The 13,512-nt window shown below is 41.4% G+C and overlaps 1 protein-coding gene across 2 annotated transcripts; it reads left to right on the top strand.

The window, feature by feature from the left end:
- Nucleotides 1-215: 215 nt before the first annotated feature.
- On the top strand, nucleotides 216-13,256 carry POLE2 (DNA polymerase epsilon 2, accessory subunit). 2 transcript variants are annotated; one of them, XM_057383377.1, is made up of 19 exons: nucleotides 219-345; nucleotides 1,487-1,587; nucleotides 2,449-2,524; nucleotides 3,613-3,690; nucleotides 4,412-4,505; nucleotides 4,872-4,946; nucleotides 5,203-5,286; nucleotides 5,765-5,821; nucleotides 6,184-6,232; nucleotides 7,112-7,184; nucleotides 7,593-7,765; nucleotides 9,325-9,414; nucleotides 9,595-9,649; nucleotides 9,965-10,024; nucleotides 10,121-10,198; nucleotides 10,626-10,734; nucleotides 12,016-12,192; nucleotides 12,287-12,354; nucleotides 13,080-13,256. In XM_057383377.1, the coding sequence occupies exons 1-19, from the start codon at nucleotides 278-280 to the stop codon at nucleotides 13,096-13,098; spliced, it is 1,584 nt and encodes a 527-aa protein (XP_057239360.1). In that variant the 5' UTR covers nucleotides 219-277; the 3' UTR covers nucleotides 13,099-13,256. The 2 variants fall into 2 exon arrangements, with proteins under 2 accessions (XP_057239359.1, XP_057239360.1); XM_057383376.1 differs by having other exon boundaries at nucleotides 216-345; nucleotides 12,016-12,354.
- The last annotated feature ends 256 nt before the right edge of the window (nucleotides 13,257-13,512 follow it).

Genomic DNA, 13,512 nt, shown 5'->3' with positions numbered 1-13,512 from the left:
TTTCTCATCATGAGGGGGCCCAGAGCTGCCCTGAGGGCTGCCCCCAGCTCAGCGGACACTCTGACCCCGGCCGGTCCCTCAGGGCGCTGTGCCGGTGGAACCGGGCGGGCAGAGCGGGGCCGTGCCGGGCTCCTCCCGCTGGGCTGTGCTGGGGTGTGCTGTGCTGAGCTGTGCTGGGCTGTTCCGTGCTGCTGTGGGCGGCCCGGCCGGGCTGTGCTGGGCTGGGTTGTGCTGCTGTGGGCGGCCCGGCCGCGTTTGGCGCCATCGCCAAACCGCCATGGAGCCCGAGCGGCTGCGGCGCCGCCTCAGCTCCGCGTTCCGCCTGCGGGGGCTCCTCCTGCGCCCGTGAGTAGCGCCGAGCACGGCCCGGACCCTGCTCGGACCCTGCTCGGATCCTGCTCGGGGATCCGCACCTTGTCCGGCCCTGCGCCGCTTCAGCTCTGCCCGCGGGGATCGGACCCGGGCCGGGAGTGCGGCCTGACGGGATGGGATCGGGGCCGCTCCGCACCCCCCGCGTCTCTGCCTTTACCTCCTCCTCCTCCTTCTCCCTCAGCGAGGCCTCTGGAATCTCCTCCAGAGCCTTGCTTTGCGTGTCTTGCTGCTGTGGGGCCTCTTCCATCCTTCCATCTGTCCATCCATCCATTCTTCCATCCATCCATCCGTCCATCCACTCATTCATCCATCCATTCATCCACTCATCCATTCATCTCTCCGTTCATCAATCCATCCATCCACTCACCCACCCACCCTGACTGTGGGTGCCACCAAAAGCTGCCCGTGGTCACCCTTGGAGCCCTCCCTGATGCTGGTGCTGGGTGTTTGGGATTTTTTTTTTTTGTCTGCCTCTGACCCTGGCAATTCTGAGATCTTTGAGTTCCACTTGCCAGAGCCATGCTCAGCATTCCTTGCCAGAGGAAGCAGTGGCAACTCCAAAGGAGGAAGTTTCAAAAGACAGAACTGGCATTTCCAAAGTCAGAAATGGTATATTTTCAAGTAAAATAGTCTGTACAATTTAGAGATGGCAAGGTCAATGGAAAGTGGTTYCCGCTTGCAGTGGAAGGTGTCATGATTTATAAGAGACTGGATCTCCATCGCTCTTATTTTCCCTTTCTTTCTCGAGTGTTGATATCAATTCCATTTTGTTTCTGTTGTGGATGAGATGTGATTATTTTGGACAGTGCCCTGGACAGCATAACTCAAGCCCTATTCCAGTAGAACTTTGGACCAGATGGTCTCCAGAACTCCCTCCAAACTGGGCTTATTTGTATGAAGCTGAGGTTCTCCATATCCACTTCTTTTCCCTTATATTTTCAATCCCAACATTTTTTTTTTCTTTAACTTAAACCAGTGTGCTATTATCCAGTACTAATTATATCTACTTTTTAACCACAGGCCACGTGGTTATGATGTGCACACCAAAATCAGCTCAGTTTCTGTAAAGTATTGAATATTAATTGCTTTTTGTGCTTTTTTTCTCTGGGATTAGGGATGCCCTGAAGTATCTCACTGAAGCTTTTCAGTCTGTCAGTGAAGGAGAACTTGACGATGTAATTGAAAATGTCATCGATGCAGTTGAAAAACAGCGTTGTAAGTAAACAATTTCTTTTTCTTAAGTTTTCCTGGCATTTATGATGTTATCCAGACAAAGGCAGTTATTGGCAGCAGAGGCACTGAGGTGTCAYTGTAGTGTGAGGGGTTGATTGAGATGAATGTATTTATTGGCCTTTTATTTTTGATAAACACTRAAGTTTGCAATGTCATCAGAAGATATTTGTGCCATTTAAAAAGTTGGCAATGTAGAATATCCTGACTTTTGCAGGAGTAGTAGAATTTTTTAGTTACAGTGGCTGAAAGTTTACCTGGACATCTTTGTACCTGARAGTATAATTTTAAATATTAAAATGGAAAGAGGGTATTTACGTGAGCRTGGAATGACWGGGAATGGTTTCCCAYTRCTAAAGGGCAGGGTTAGATGGGATGTTAGGAAGGAATTGTTYCCTGTGAGGATGKTGAGGCCTTCAGATAATTCCAATTATCAGTTCCAATCCATAAAAACAACCATGTGCCTATCTCCCAAGTTGTGTTGGAATACTTACAGCAGCAATCTGTGTGATCATGTTCTGGAACTAAATTCATCTCCAGAATRTGAAAGCTCAGCTCTAACACATCTGTGATGTATTTGGCAGCTTTGCCTAAACTATAATTGCCTTGCTCTTCATGTTTAGGGAATTCAGGGTGGGCACAGCATGTGGGATTTTTTTTTTCCCAGAAATGTGTCCTTTTGGTGGCAATATGAAGTGATCTGTTTGTAAAACAGTGTGTGTCATTAGCTTACAGAAAGCTTGTTGGTGTGTATTCCTCTGAGGAGACTCAACCATTTAGTGTAAAATATTTGAGACCTACTTCCTTCTTTGCTGCAGTTTGAATCCTTGGGATTTTTCTTTCCAGTGTCATCTAATATGATTGAACAGCCCACGGTGGAAGCAGCTGTCCAGGAATGCAGCCGGTCCCCGGATGAGACAACGTAGGGTGACAGAAATTTTACTGCAATTTCTGGGAGCTGGTGTCATTTCCTAATTCCTCCTGGGGAGTTGGATGTCAGGCATTTTCTGCAGTGCTGCCCATGCAGTCATTGCTCTGTGTTTTTGTCTTCCTGGTGCTGCCTTTGCTCCAGGTTCCTCCCTGGAGCATTGATTCTCATGGTTGTAACTCCATGGGGTTCCAAATATAATCTGCCAGTCTGGCATTCAGCTGCTGTGGCTGTGTTGTGTGTGCTACACGTTGAATATTAACCAATAATTCTGTCCATGCCTTTATTTGCTTTGCTCTACATCAAAGTTAKCTCAGGTTGGTTTTGTGCTTTTCTTTTGTCAAAGCACTTTGGAAAAGTTTTCCTCTGGGGTGCAAGTTCCTGCTTTTTTGTTTAGCTGTTTGAAGCCCTGATTGATTTCCCTTCTGTGATAACAAAGTGTGGAGCAATTACTGGAGTTTCTGAGAACTTTGAGATCCTGATGGATGTGTTTCCTTTAAGTGTTCACATCGTAATGCAAAGCATGGAAAGAGATGGTTTTCTGGGCATATCAATTAGATACTGTCATCCCACAGCCTCTCAGGATGGAGAAAATTTGGTTTTAACTTTGTTCCTTGCTTCTTTGCTCCTTTAACCAGAACCTTTATAATGCAGATGGTTTGAGTGTGACTTTTGTGCTGCTTTTGATACTTAATATATTTTTTGTTGCTCCAGAAGTGAAGAGAAATCTGTGTGTACAGATTCTCAGTGCAGAGTCCTGAAGGGAAAAGCTCTACAGATCACAGGGAAAATTTCCTTTAATTATTTAACTAGAACATGCAGGAAAAAATAGATTAGAAAATAGAATAGAAAATAGAACAGAAAATAGAACAGAAAATAGAATAGAAAATAGAATGGAAAACAGAATAGAAAATAGATTAGAAAAATAGAACGTTGCAGGAGAAATGTTGATGATAGTGAGCAAAATGAATGTCATTTTAGCCAACATATTTGATACTGTTTGTTCATCCACTTCAGGGAATCACAGAATGGTTTGGTTGGAAGGTAACATTCAGTTAATGCTGGAACTGTTCTTGTTTCAGAGAAGATGTTTTCAACATTATTGGAGCCTTCGATATCCCACGTTATATTTATAATTCAGAAAGAAAGAAGTTTCTGCCGTAAGTTTCCATATTTTAAGTTTTAAGCACTTCTTGTTTTAAGAAAAAAGCCTCTATTTCTATAGGATAAGTCGGTTTTTAATCTTTCCCTCTTGGGTCTGTTCAGCTGAAGCCTGAGAGAGAAAGGTAATAAATGTTTAAGACCATAAACCAAGTTTATGCCACCTAATGAATAAAAAAGACAGTAAGGTTAAGGACATACATCACTAAAGGTAGTTTGGAGCTGTTTTTTTTTTCTCACATTGGGCTGTTTAAATTTATTATTTTAATAAATTTGTTCTGTCTGTTGTCGGTATTTATTTCTTAGTCTGTATCTTACAGCTCCCTGAAGCCCAGGGGGGTTTCTATGGAGAGCTCCAAATGGTAAAAAAGAAAAATTAGGAGCAGCTGGTGATGCTGGGAGTTGGAGAAACTGGAGGAATAATGCTCTTGTTCATGACTGCTTAAAGGCATAACTGCATTTTTTTTAAACTGGATTTCTGCAGAGGCATCTCTGGGTGGAAGGATAAATCTCAAGGCCTGTGAGTTAGAGGGGAAGGAAATGGATGTTGCCTTCAAAATGCAGAAACACAAAAGGCAGGATCCTGAGCAGGATGTAACTCATGGAGTAACTAAATCATGGTGTAGCTTTTGCAGCCTCCCAGACCTTTTCAATCAATATGGCATTTTATGTGTGGAATGTTCCTTTTKTTAAACTGTGATTGTGTTCAACTCTTTGCAGCCTGTCCATGACTGACCTCCCTGGGCCCAGTTTATTTGGGACTGCCCGAGACAAGGCCGAGCTGTTCCGGGAGCGCTACTCCATCCTCCAGCAGGTCAGCAAGTTCTGCACGTGTCCACAGGGATATATCCTACATCTTCTTCCAAAAATACATCCTGCTCTTGCACCTCTTTGCCTCACAAACTCTCTCCCTTCCAGGYTGTCACAAATGACTTTTTTTTTAGCTGGATTACAGCTGCTTCCATGACACTTTTTTAAGGCTTAGTTCTATTATCCGGTGTTATCGATMATCTGTTTCTCAGAAGTAAATTCTTGTCAAAAGAACTGAATTATTAAAAGTTGCTGAGTGAAATGGAGTAAGAGCTCTGTGAAGTRTTTTGCATGGTGGTTGTAGCAAACTGGCTTTCTGACAGTGCTCATTTATTTTTAAACTSAATCACTTCAATTTTGGTTTCTGCAGAGGACTCACAGACATGAGCTGTTCACTCCTTCACCAATCGTTGCTCATCCTGATGACAGCAARAGCAAATTCCAGGTAAAAAATGGAGCTCTTTTCAGTTTTAATCCAATTCTAAGCCAAATAATCACAGCAGTTCTTTATGCTGGCAGCGTTATTGGGAATGTTTTCCTAAGCCACATTCAGAAATATGGTCCTGATTTTTGTCATGAGCCTGCATCCTCTGGTAGCTCATTTGTGTGTTTATGTCCTGTGAGGGGCTTTGTGTGGCTTCAGAAATGGCACCTGGAGAGTTTGATTTAATTCTGATTGSATTCTTTGCCTTTGGTTGCAGCTAAAGACAATAGAAACTCTCTTGGGCAATACAGCTAAAGTGGGAGAAGTGATYGTGCTTGGGATGATCACTCAGCTCAAGGAGGTGAGTTGCTTTTTATTGTGTGTCACTCACTGCTCTTTCAGTGCTATAACATTAAAATGAGAAAAAMTAAATATCCCACTTACTTGACCCATTCTAAGAGACTTTTTCACAAGCAGTCAGTGCCAGTATATCTTTYCAAGAGATAATTTTGTAATGCTTTATGTAAACAACCAGAAGCCGTTCGGATTTTCAGGCATGTCCCTTCTTGAAAGGCTGGACCTTCCCATGGCTGTGCTGGGACTTGTCAGTGCCCTGGACTGTGATTTTAGGGAGGGATGCACCAACAATCCCAACTGCAGTAGCTCAAAGGGTAGCTGCTGAGATACACTTATTATAAACCACATTATTTTCAGCTCTTGCCAGCTTAAAATGTTAAAACCAACCAAATTGTTTCTAAATACTGACTGACAGATGCTTCTGATTGAAGCATTTGTGTGTTTGGGTGTATTTTGCTTTATTAATGAATCCTGTTTTTYAGGGGAAATTTTTCCTAGAAGACCCCACTGGAGTGGTCCAGCTAGACCTTAGTAAAGCAATATCCTTTCTCTGTGATGGAAGAGCTGGAGGAATTTCCTGTAGACCTGCAGGATTTTCATTTGAGCAGTAAATCAATGCTGACCATTAAAAAATACATATTGAGAGCTGCAGCTCTGACTTTCTCCTTTGTTTGCAATTCCTTGGCTGCTGCAGATTCGTGCCCTTTTTTTTTGGACATGGAAGCAGAGCCTGTTTCTGTTTGTGGGCTCTCTCTGGACTAACCTGCTCAGGTTCCAGGGATTTGCCAGGCTCTTCAGGCAGCCTGTGAACTTTCAGTGCTGTCCAAATACATTACACCAGCTGGAAAGCAAATTTTGGCTAAAGAACCTAAGAAAAACACRTTCCTTAACCTTCCTGCACCAGTTCCACAGTGGGTTATATACTGAATCCTGCTTTGTTTTGGCAGAAGGTAAAGCAGACYGGGTTTGTTTTTAATTTGCAATAATTTATTCTGTTAAAGCTGTCACTGCTGAGCAGACAAGTCTCATTTTGGTGACCACAAGTGAGTTTGTGCTTGAGATTTTTAGCTCTAAGATTTTTGCTGTGACCTCTGGAGGCAGAGAGCAGGAATTTGAGGGTACTGGGGGATGTGAGGGTCTGTAGCAGCTTTGAGGATTGGCCCCAACATGCTTGGAGAAGTTCTGACTGGATTAGGAAAAAGAAACAGGATGATTGAACAATCTGAAAATGCTGCTTTGTGTTGGCAAAGCTTCGGTCCTTTAATGAGGCTTCTCATTAGGATGATGTAAGAGCTTGCAGTTTTGSAGGCTTGTTTTAGCATAAAAAAAGGCTATTTCTGTTTGAGGAATGTTCCTCCCTGCAAGATACATAATCTCAGTCTGTTTTCTWGTGCGTTTTCTATTTAAAATGCAGAGAGTAAGGAGAAGTTGGGAGCAGAAATGAGAGTGGGGATAAATATCACTGTGTTCCTTCTGTTGCCCTGACAGTGGGACAGACCTTGAGACAAAGTTGGATGGGGACCCAACAAAATGATTCCTGTTCCCCTGCATTCCTCCTCTGTTGGGTTAAGGGGTTGTTGATGTGGCAGAGCAGCAAATCCATTCACAGAAGTGTCTGGGGTTAAAAAAAAAAGTTGGTTTCTCGCTCAGCCCTTTTTCCAGCCGGATCATTCCGTGCTCTGGTTCTGGGGCTGGAGCTCTCACAAGAGAGGGATTGATGGAGCCTGGGACTGGCAGTGCAGCACCACTGCCAACTCTCTGACTAATGTCTAGGACATGATGCTGTTAGGAAAACTGAAGGGTTTTTTTGCTGTTCCAAAACTTCTTAGGTTGGTATGAAGACCAAGTTTTTCATGTGAACGCTTTTGGATTTCCGCCCACTGAGCCTTCTGCTACCACGAGGTATAAAACTGACTTTTGGCAGCCTCACTYCATGTTTTCTTATGGGTTTCTAAGTAAGATCATTGTTATTTCATAATTTCTCTGACATTCAAGTATGTTACTCTTCCCCCTCCCCAAATGCTTTAAAATAAATATAATTTTAGGGAAGAAATTTGGGACTTGGAGGCACTAAATCCTGTAGTGTTGGCAGAAAAACCCTTCCAAAGGCTTTTGGGTTCTGCATATTAATGAAAATTTTGGATGTAAGCCCTTCTCATGTTAGATGGGAATAATAAATTCCTTGTTGTTGAAACAATGGGATAGTGGAAGGTGTCTCTGCCTGTGGCAGGGGTTGGAATGGGATGAGCTTTGAGGTCCTCCCAACCCAAAATATTTTGGGATTTTAACTGGCCTATTTTAACAATGCAGAGCCTTCTATGGGAATATAAACTTCTTTGGAGGGCCTTCTTCATCTTCAGTCAAGGCTTCTGCCAAACTGAAGCAGCTGGAGGAGGAGAATGAAGATGCCATGTTTGTGTTTGTCTCTGACGTGTGGCTGGACCAGGCAGAAGTGCTGGAAAAACTTCACACGATGTTTTCGGGTAGGTGAGAATTGCTTCGGCTCCAATTTTTTTTTTCATAATTTTGTTTTCATGAATTCTTAGGACAAATAGTGTTTTGACCTGTATTCATTTTGTGGGCTGTGACAAGAATGTTTCCCCTGCTCCTGGAAGTTCTTTCTGGGCTTGGTTTAAAGACAACTCAGAGAGATAACCATTGCTTCCCACTGCCAGAGGGCAGCGATAGATGGGATATTGGGAAGGAATTCCTGGCTGTGAGGATGGAGAGAGACTGGAATGGAATTCCCAGAGAATCTCTGGCTGCCCCTGGATCCCCCTAGAAGTGTCCCAGGTCAGGTTGGACGGGGCTTGGAACACCCTGGGACAGTGGAAGGTGTCCCTGCCCGTGGCAGAGGTGGAACTGGATGGGTTTTGAGGTCTTTCCAACTCAAATCATTCCAAGATTCTGTGATTCTAATGTGGACAACRTTGGGAAAACAAGCATTTATGAATTGCTGCTTTGTATTGCAGCAGTTTTGGAACAGCTTGTCCCATCTGCCTCRGGCAGAATGGAAGTGTGAGAGAGTGAGTGGTTTAAAAATAAACACAAAATTCAGGGTGGGAATCTGCTCCTCACCTAGAGGAAACTGGACAGASATTAGCACAATCAGGCAGAAGTTACAAAACCAGTTCAATATCTGGATCAGAGCTGGCAGATCCTTGGGGCAAACTGGGCCTGACCCAAGACTGCAGGTGCTGAAGTGACAGAGGGACTTTGGTCAGTGAGATTTGTGTGCTGAACTCACCTGGAAAAGGTGCAGACCTGGCATTTGCTATTTGSAGACTTTAATGGGCAAGTGATAACCTTCATAATTATAAATGAAATGAGCAGCTGAGGGGAAGAGCAAGGAAAAATATTGACAAGCCATTCCTCTGATCTAAGCAATTCTGTTCTATTTACCAGCCCCTTTGAAAACCAGCGAAGTAAATCCRAGTGTGTTCCTGCCTGCTAGGAAAATGGAGAGCAACTGGGATGTGAGATGAATGCCTGAGTAGCTGTTTCTATTTTTATTTCAGGGATGGGAATCAGGTTTCTTTTTTCCCCCCTTGCTCTGAAGTGGGTGATTAGTGAGGTTGTGAGCACTCATCAGATCCTCAGACTGCTCAGGCAATTCCAGTTCCTGTTGCTTTGTAATGCCAAAGGAGAATTAAATGTTGGGAGAGCCCTTGAGTTGGGGTGATCATGGAGGTTTAATAGCAATCCATTGCTGCCTGCTTGCTGTTCTCATCTCGAAGGGAATAATCCATTTGAAATTGCATTATTTATAATAACTGCACTTTGTGTTGTTCTCTGCCTGGCTCAGTAGTTGGATACACACAAACAATGCTGGAACCGAGCCTGTAAATGACAGAGGAGTGACATTTGCACGTTGCCATCACCTTTTCAAGCTAAAACCAGCCTGTATCAAGCAAATCATTCAGGTGTATTAATAGCAGCAGAGCTTGAAGTGCTGCTTCAGTTGCTGCTTTTCCTGGAATGGGCTGAGTGCTGGAAGGCACTGAAGTGAATGGATACACTCACAGATCCTCTCTTTCCCCAGGTTATTCCTCTGCACCTCCCACCTGCTTTTTCTTCTGTGGAAATTTTTCATCTGCGCCATATGGAAAAAATCAAATCCAGTCCCTGAAAGGTAGGGAAGTCTTTGTAAACAGCCAGACATGTGCATTGAGTTAAAATAAMGATGGCAAACAAATGAAGAGAGCAGAAAATAAACCCAAATTTTTTTTTAGTGCACTGCAGTAGAGGGGTGATTCATCCACGGTGTGTTTATTCCTAACCAGGCTTGTGTCCTGTTTTTCCCTAACTCCAGGTTCTCTGAAGGCTCTGGCAGATATTATATGTGAATATCCCAGCATCCATAAAAGGTACAGAGCAAAGGGAAATCTGTTTATTTTGTGAAACCTTTAATTACTTTAAAAAGCTGTGAGTTACCCTATTTTTYCTGTCTTATGAGCCAGCTGTGATCAGATAACAAAGCCTGCAGGTTTATTTTGGGTTTGATTTTATCTAAAACAGCTTGGGCATGGAAACTGCTAATGAGGAGCTGAGGTCTCTCTCTGGAATACTTTCCTGGCTCCTGCTCTTTGAATTCAGAACATCAGACCTAGTTTTTTCGGATCAGTTTCTATAAAAGAGATTCCTTGAACTTTTTTTTTTCTTTTTTCTTTTTGTTTTTGCAGTAGTCGATTTGTGTTTGTCCCTGGCCCTGAAGATCCTGGTCCTGGTTCTATTTTACCCAGGTCAGTTTGCTTCACTTCCTCAAATCTTGGAATTTTGAGTTAAATTTGAGTTAAAGAAGAATCTTTGTTGATACATCTGCTGGTATTTTATTTCAGACCCCCTCTGGCTGAAAATATCACTCAGGAATTCAGACAGCTGGTGCCATTTTCAGTTTTCACCACAAATCCCTGCAGGTAACCATGTAACTGCTCACTGTTACTATTATTATTATTATTAGGTGGGTTTTTTTGAGGGGTTTGTTTTTGGGGTTTTTTTTACTAAATGACAAATTTATGAGCAAATATTTTCAAAACCTACAGATTTTGGGGAAAATTTGCCTTAAATTTTTCAAATTAATAGAATTCTTCACTTGCATGAATTGTAACTATTCAATATATTAAGACATATTACTAGTGATGAAAGGAAGTAGTGCTAAAAAATTGATATTGAGTCTAAAAATCCTGCTCAAAAGCATCATGTTTTTTTCTGAATTAGAAGGAAAAGTATATTTTTCATTCAAATGTGCTTTTTCACTTGTATTAGATGGGAGATGAACTTTATAATGCATCCATCTAGTTTTTAGGTTAACCTTAATTAATTTCACTGCTGTTTTCCACTCAGGGTTCAATACTGCACTCAAGAAATTATTATTTTTCGAGAAGATTTGGTCAACAAAATGTGCAGGAACTGTGTCCGCTTCCCAAGCAGCAACATGGACATTCCCAACCACGTGAGTGACTTGTGTTGGCAAAAAAAAACCACTTTTTGCCCAGATTTTTGATTTTATTGATCAGCAGGTTTGGATTTTGGGGGCTCTGATCCCCATTCTCACCACACATGGCACGAGTAATCCAGAGGGCTTGTAAGAAGGATTTATACATTTARTGTTCTTAATTTTCTTTATATTTTGACAGCAAAATAACTCAACCCATGATACTTTTAGGTGGCATTGAGTTATTCTGTCACACTGCAGCTGCCCCTGAACACAGAACTTCAGAGCAGCCAACTTTATGTGCACCAACCATGAATGTCCTGCCAAGAAACACTACTTTCTAAATGCAAAATTTAATACAAATTACTATTTTTTTAAAGATTTAATCAGTTACCCAGTGCTGTTTGTAGTAAAGCAGCATGTCACTTTTCCTAGAATTCATCTGCTTGTTTTGTCTTCTCACTGGAAATTGAAATCCTGCCTGGGTTATGGTTCCACTTAATGAATCCCCAGCAGGAGCTGATGGGATTTACTGAAATAATTGGATGAGAACGATCCAGGTAGTCCTGGCTCATTGCAGTGATCGATGGAATCTGCTTTTATTTATTTTGTAGGATTTTTTTTTTGTTTGCCTGACTCAGAAAGTTGGGTTAGCTCTGTGTATCTGTGAACATGCTGTGGACAGTGAGGGACCTTGGTTTTGTGGGGATATTTGCATTCCTGACATTTCCCTGGATTCCTGCAGGGCTTTCCAGGAAGGAATCGTGAAGGAAATATTTTTTGCATGCTCCACTTTTTCTCTGCCTTTTTTGCCTATTTTTAATTCAACTATCAGTGTCAAAAAAGAGGGAAATTTTGTTACTAAGAAAGGAGATTGATCTGAGAATCAAATGATTTCTTCAGTTCAGGAAAAAACTTTTTAAGTGGCTAACTGGTATTGTGAGGAAAGCAATCAGGAAAAAAACATAAAAAATGAAAGTTATGGCAATTTATGGCAATATTAGGAAAGAAGAACAGGTTAAGTAGATTCTCCTGGAGATTCTGATTGGTGAGATAGTTTTGATATCTTCAAATACTGGCTGATAGGCTTCAGAAAGACCTTTTTGTATTAAAAACCCCCACAATGCAAGATGGGAAAGAGCACCTCAGTGCTGGAGGAAAAATGCTACTTTACTCTAGAAATGATTATTAATCAGGAGTAAGATAGAAAAATCTCAGAAGATTTCCAGTTTCAAAACTTCTTTATTAACACACAGAGAAAATGGCTCAAACCAAGTGTTTTGGGATTTTTTTTTGCAGTTTGTGAAGACCATTTTATCCCAGGGGCACCTGACCCCTTTGCCACTGTACGTCAGCCCCGTGTTCTGGGCTTTTGATTATTCCCTGAGGGTTTATCCTGTGCCAGACCTGCTCATCATTGCTGACAAATATGATCCCTTCACTGTCACCAACACTGACTGCCTCTGCATCAACCCGGTAAAATTTCAAATTTTAAAATTTCAAATTTTCCCCATCTGGCTGCCTCTCATTCCCTGCACTGAATTTTGCTCACATTTGTTTTCCCCTACAGGGTTCGTTTCCCAGAAGTGGATTTTCCTTCAAGGTGTTCTACCCCTCCAACAAGACAGTTGAAGACAGGTAAATAAATTCTTCTTGTGTGTTGATTTTCATATTATCAGGATAAAATCATAGAAAATTGGTAATTAATTATAAACACAGTAAATGTTCCAGCAGTTTAAATTATGCTTCATATTTAAAAAACTCAAATGCTGAGAATTAAAGTAAKAAATTTAAAAATTACAAGTATCAGTGATTAGAAACACAATCCAAAAGTAAAAGGAAAGATGACTGCACTGTATGATTTTGAGACCTAATTGGGAAGCAGATTTGCTTCTGGAGATGGTGGTTGTTACATACATTAATTAAATTTAGGAACAATTTTGGGTTCATTTTGTGACAATCAAGAGCAGAAGCCATTTTCATACTTTGATTCCATGTATTTTTAAATCTGCACTTGTTCAGTCCAACTGTTCATTCTACTGACTGGAGAAAGGCCAGCTGCAACACCAAAAAGTATTAAAATGTATCAAAGGGCTTACAGTGAATGAAAATTTGCCTGTTTAAAATAATGATGGTATAACCCATCAGCAAAAGCATAAATTTGTCCTTGTGGAGAAGTTTTCCAGGGAATTAATAATGGATCAGCCCATATAACCTTTATTTAAATATAAAAATAACATGAAATGCTTTAGGTCTTTAAATAGTTGCAAACATTATCAAGTCTTTCACAGATTAATAGAATAGCATTGTGAACTATTTTTAAAATAAACCAGCTAAATATTGTTTTTCTTTGGTATTTTCAGCAAGCTTCAGGTGCTCTGAATTTTTGTGAGACTGAAAAAAGGCAGTGAACCCATGTGAAGCAAACTGTAGCTCTTATTTTTTTACATGCCGTGGTTTCATGATGTATTGTGGACTTTTTATAACAAATGCCAAAGTCAAGAACTATTTGTTTTGTACACAAATAAACTTTTACAGAAAAAGACACTTATGTCAGTTTGGATAAATTGTGGAGTCAAGAGTGGAAAAATAATTGGCAAAGCATAAAAAAAGGCAGGTGGAAGAACCAGCTGTATCAAAYAGGAAAGKTGCTTYTTTAAAAAAAGTTAAAGATAGGGAGAACTTGGATAGCTGGTTATCTGTAGGGGATACTGGAAATATGGATTTTTCTTTGGGTGGGAAAGGCCCAGGAAAGATTTCTAAGTGTTTTTTAATGGCAGTAACTATTTGAAGATG

Source organism: Malurus melanocephalus, unplaced genomic scaffold (genome assembly GCF_030028575.1).
Source record: "Malurus melanocephalus ecotype Western Australia unplaced genomic scaffold, MMel_1.1 scaffold_627, whole genome shotgun sequence".
Lineage (NCBI taxonomy): Eukaryota > Metazoa > Chordata > Aves > Passeriformes > Maluridae > Malurus > Malurus melanocephalus.
The sequence above is the reverse complement of the archived record's forward strand: the minus strand, read 5'-3'. Positions and strand labels throughout refer to the sequence as shown.